Source organism: Arachis ipaensis, chromosome B06, assembly GCF_000816755.2.
Source record: "Arachis ipaensis cultivar K30076 chromosome B06, Araip1.1, whole genome shotgun sequence".
Classification (NCBI taxonomy): Eukaryota; Viridiplantae; Streptophyta; class Magnoliopsida; order Fabales; family Fabaceae; genus Arachis; species Arachis ipaensis.
In genome coordinates this window covers 103,368,201-103,373,568 of record NC_029790.2, presented here as the reverse complement: position 1 = coordinate 103,373,568, position 5,368 = coordinate 103,368,201, and the positions used below count along the sequence as shown (strand labels likewise).

The 5,368-nt window shown below is 45.4% G+C and overlaps 1 protein-coding gene across 1 annotated transcript; it reads left to right on the top strand.

Moving 5' to 3' along the window:
- Window positions 2,293-3,852, top strand: LOC107647122. Its single transcript, XM_016351244.1, has 2 exons — window positions 2,293-3,450; window positions 3,613-3,852. Exons 1-2 carry the CDS (start codon window positions 2,293-2,295, stop codon window positions 3,850-3,852), a joined length of 1,398 nt encoding a protein of 465 aa, XP_016206730.1.

Sequence of the window (5,368 nt, the reverse complement as noted above, 5' to 3'; positions counted from 1 at the left end):
TCATGGATTTTTGTTTTGCATCTCACAATATAACATTATAGTAGTTGCATGTTTATGCAGAAAAGCTACTCTTTTTTCCTTATTATTTTTAGCCTTGAGCATCGTATATGATGAGTCACAAGATTGTCTTTATGTATTTGCATATTTGTATCATTTTATTATCAAATATTTACTTTCTAATTCTCTCATTTTAATATATGGTTTGCTTCATTTTTGAAGATAACTTGGTTCCTATTCAAAAATGTTAGTCTCCAATATGACACACTTGATACGGTGAGTTTAAAAAATAATAATTTAATTTTGTGTAATGACAAACATATATTTGGTTGAGTTTAAAAACTTAAAAATGGTTTGATGAATGTTTTATTTGTGCAGGTTCATATTAAAATTTTTGGTGACAAAAAAGGCTAAGCTATTCAACAACTCATATGAAGCAAACAATAAAAAAAGTGTTGCAGCTATATGAACTAAAATGGACAAACAGTATAGATCATTGCTGCTGAAATTTGCTGATGCATGCACCAGTTCGGGTATAAGTACTTTAACATTCGGAAGAAAGGACTCTATTAAGTTTTGGCATCAAAGCAATGTCATCAAGAAAAATTTGTTATCAAAAAAAATTTCAATTTTTGAAAGTAACACCTATATAAAAATGGGCATTCAACCAAGCTTTGAGGTTAAGAGAGGGCACAAAATCTGTTCATTTTATAGCATTCTTACTATATTTTTTTCATTTTGTTAATTGAATATCATGCTTTTCTAGTTTATTTTTCTTTATTTTAAGAAAAAAGTTAATATGTTAGGCATTAAAAAAAATTATTAAGAGAAAAAAAAAAAAAAAAAAAAACTACACTTAAAAAAAGTCAAAGATTATATCAAATTATTTTGATGTAATTTTCTATTTTGTGTCATGAGTAAGTAAATTTTTCTTGCAAACTTAGGAGAGTCTTTAGTGTGAAAAATCTAAGCTAAGTTAGGTAAGTAATTACAAGCTTGGTTAGAAGTGTGAGTGTTTTTTTTATAGGATTAAAAGGAATTCTAAAAAGTTGGTAAATGTAATATCTTTGACATTATAATAAAAAATTCTATCATTATTGTAGTGAAAATTAGATGCAACTCATTTTATACTAAATAATTGAACCAAGATATATAATCGTATAAATAAGTTATTTCATATTTTTTTTGTTTTAACATACTTTGCATTAACTTCTAAATTTCTTTTAGTGATTAAATTAAAAAAGTCTCTAAATTCAACCATTTTTTTAGACCATTAAAAATCTATTTATAAGTTGCAAAGTTAAACAGAGCTTCAAATTATAACATTGTTCTCTAATTCTTGACATTAGTCCTAAACTACTTGTTGTGCCTAATGAGTACATTATAGTCTGTAATTTATCAAAGAAAAAATAAATAATCTACAGCTTCTTTAACTATGTTAACCCTTTTTTTTTAAAAAAAAAAAGAAAAAAGAAAAATCTGTTGTAAAAGTTGACACATACATTTTCTCTTTGTTGGCAAGTGCCAAGTAAATAATAAACATTCATACTTAAATAATATTATATGATTCATGCATCTAAGTATATAAAATAAAAAAATAATATTAAAATAATACAGTAAAAAATAATTTTGGACCTCGCATCCTTCGATCGGCAGTCCACAACCTGACGAATCCCTACCTACATCCCGAATCGCAATCCGAACCGTCTGGTAACCGAGATACCGAACATTGGCGCCGTCTGTGGGGATCGTCCATGGACTTCGTGCTAGTCCAAACTGGGACAGGCTGCGAGGCCGCGCCCCCCGTGCCTGGGGGGCGCCGTTGCGACGGAAACTCGACAACAACAGAGGTCGCCTCCAAGGGACACGACGCAAACTCACGAAAGACGCCCCTTCGGAGGGACTGGCGACAACCACGCCAGGATAATGCAAGAGCTACGCCACAGGATGCAAGACTTAGAACGCAGGCTAGCAGACAGGGAACACGACCAACGCACTCTGGAGCAAAGCCCCACCAGTTCCCGCTCGAGGAGCCGCTCAAGGCGCACACCCAGCCCCCAGTATGAGTCAGAAAGCACAGGGGGACGGGGACGCGCCAGAAGAAGAAGTCGAGACCCCATCATCTACGCCAGACGCGAGAGGCGACACGCATCGAACAGGGGCGACGAGGACGCGCGTCGGGAGAACGTCGAGCTGAGAAGAATTACCTAGGGACCCGTGATAATAGGAGCGACCCCTTTCCACCGTTCCGTACTCGAGGTCCGGCTGCCAAAACACTTTGACAAGCCAACGGACATGAAGTATGATGGAACACAAGATCCCCTGGAACACTTAACGGCCTTTGAGGCCAGGATGAACTTGGAAGGAGTAGGTGACGAGGTAAGATGTCGCGCCTTCCCGGTCATCTTGGCTGGCCCAGCAATACGGTGGTTCAATAACCTCCCACAGGGCTCGGTGACCCAATTATCCGACATCAGCCATGCTTTCCTAGCTCAGTTCACGACCAGGATCGTCAAAGCTAAGCACCCGATCAATTTGCTGGGGGTGACTCAGAGAGCCGGGGAGCCGACCAGGAAATACTTGGATCGCTTCAACGATGAGTGCCTCGAGATTGACGGCTTGACGGACTCGGTGGCAAGTTTGTGTCTGACGAATGGCCTCTCGAATGAGGACTTTAGGAAACATCTTACCACAAAGCCCGTCTGGACAATGCAAGAGATCCAGTGCGTGGCCAAAGAGTACATCAACGATGAGGAAGTTAGCCGGGTCGTGGCTGCTAATAAACGGCAACCCGCGTACAACCAAACCCGGCACTACGAAAGCAGAGAGAGGCCAAAGGAACACGCCAGGGACGGCGGTCTAGGCAAAGCACCCAAACCTGTTCCTAGAGTCGGGAAGTTCACTAACTATACCCCCCTCACGGCGACGATCACCGAAGTTTACCAACAGATTGCAGAGAAGGGGATACTGTCGAGGCCCCGACCTCTGAAAGACAGGACGGGGGGAAACAAGAACCTCTACTACGACTATCACAAGGGTTACGGGCACAAGACCCAAGACTGCTTCGACCTAAAGGACGCTCTGGAACAAGCAATCAGGGATGGAAAACTAGCTGACTTCTCACACCTTATAAGGGAGCCGAGGAGACGTAATCGGGACCACGATGGCGAGGACAGGTCCCGGTCAACAAGGCGACGCCAAGAACCAGAGGGCGACGACCACGGCCTCACGGTGGTAAACGTAGTAATGGCCAGGAATACCGCCCCAAGGTCAAAATCGGCACAGAAAAAGGACGCCAAGGTCCTAACGGTCTCCTCCTCGTCTGCTAGAAGTTCCCGGAGTCTCCCATCCATCTCCTTCGGCCCAGAAGACCAATGGTTCGACGAGGTGCCGGAAAGCCCACCCATAGTCATTATGGCCAGGATCCGAACAGGCCTCGTCAAACGAATCCTGGTAGATACAGGGGCAGACTCAAACATCATGTTTAGAAACGTTTTCGATGCCCTGGGATTGAGAGACGCCGACCTGGCGACCCACCAGCACGGTGTGGTAGGACTGGGAGACCACTTCATCAAGCCGGATGGAATCATCTCGCTCCCGACCTCCGTGGGTCAGGGGCAGAGACGAAGAACAGTCATGGCAGATTTTGTAATCTTACGGGATTTCACAGCTTATAACGTTATCTTGGGGAGGAAAACCATCAACGACCTGGGGGCTGCCATTAGTACGAAGCTGCTCGTGATGAAGTTTGTTGCTGATGACGGATCCGTAGGATCTATCAGAGGAGACTTGGAAACGGCGGTTGCCTGCGACCACGCCAGCCTCTCCCTCAGGAAAAAGTCCAAAGAAGCTTAAGGAGTTTTCCTCGCCGACCTGGACGCCAGGATAGAAGATAAGCACAGACCTGAGCCAGAAGGGGATTTGGAAAAATTTAGGGTTGGTGATGGGGACGAGAAATTCACGTTCATAAACAGAAACCTTCCCCATGAATTAAAGGAGCCTCTGATAGAGATGATCAGAGCCAATGCCGACCTCTTCGCTTGGACGCTAGTCGACATGCCAGGGATAGATCCCCAGCTCATGTCACACCATCTGGCCGTCAAACCGGAAGCTAAGCCAGTGGCCCAGAGGAAGAGAAAGATGTCACAGGAACGGGCAGAGGAGGTGGCCAGGCAGGCGGCCAGCCTCCTTGAAACGGGGTTCATCCGGGAACTGGACTACTCGACCTGGCTGTCGAACGTAGTTTTGGTGACGAAACACAATGGGAGGTGGAGAATGTGTGTAGACTACTCTGACCTCAATAAGGCATGTCCTAAGGACTGCTACCCCCTGCCCAACATTGACGCGCTCGTCGACGCGGCGGCGGGATACCGATGTCTGAGCTTCATGGACGCCTATTCTGGGTATAACCAGATACCGATACACCGACCCGACGAGGAAAAAATGGCGTTCATAACGCCAGGAGGGACCTATTGCTACAAAGTAATGCCATTTGGTCTGAAAAATGCTGGCGCCACATACCAGAGACTGATGAACAAAATATTCAGTGAGCTTATAGGCAAGACAGTGGAAGTCTACATGGACGACATCCTCGCAAAAACCACATGGCCAGACGATCTCCTGAGTGACCTGGGAGGCGTCCCTCCGGAAACACGGCATGAGGCTTAACCCGCTCAAATGTGTCTTTGCCATGGAAGCAGGAAAGTTCCTGGGATTCATGATCACCCAAAGAGGAGTGGAAGCCAACCCCGAGAAATGCCAAGCGATTCTCCAGATGAAGAGCCCGGGTTGTATCAAAGATGTCCAACGATTGGCGGGGAGACTGACGGCATTATCCCGTTTCCTCGGTGCATCGGCAGCAAAAGCCCTGCCCTTCTTCAATCTGATGAAAAAGGGAATAGCATTCGAATGGACCCCGGCGTGCGAGGAGGCATTCAACCACTTCAAGGATATTTTAGCAGCGCCCCCGGTGCTCGGGAAGCCCAAGGCCAGAGAATCACTCTACCTCTACCTGGCAGTAACAGAGGAAGTGCTTGCAGCGGTGCTCGTAAGAGAAGAAGGGAAAGCTCAGCAGCCAGTCTACTTCGTGAGTAGGGCTCTACAAGGAGCCGAGCTGAGGTACAGCAAACTAGAAAAGCTGGCTTTGACACTCCTAACTTCCTCCCGAAGGTTAAGGCAATACTTCCAGGGTCACCGTATAGTCGTGAGAACGGACCAGGCAATTCGCCAAGTACTACAAAAACCCGATTTGGCTGGTAGGATGATGACTTGGGCCATCGAACTCTCCCAATACGACTTGCAGTATGAGCCCCGGCACGCAATCAAAGCCCAGGCAATGGCTGACTTCTTGGTTGAGGTAACGGGTGATCCC

Bases quoted from the DNA above. Each gene is read 5' to 3' on its own strand.
- LOC107647122 (XM_016351244.1), top strand. From the start codon at position 2,293: ATGAAGTATGATGGAACACAAGATCCCCTGGAACACTTAACGGCCTTT. The intron at 3,451-3,612 runs GTAGATACAGGG...TCCGTGGGTCAG, and splicing joins GCCTCGTCAAACGAATCCTG to GGGCAGAGACGAAGAACAGT.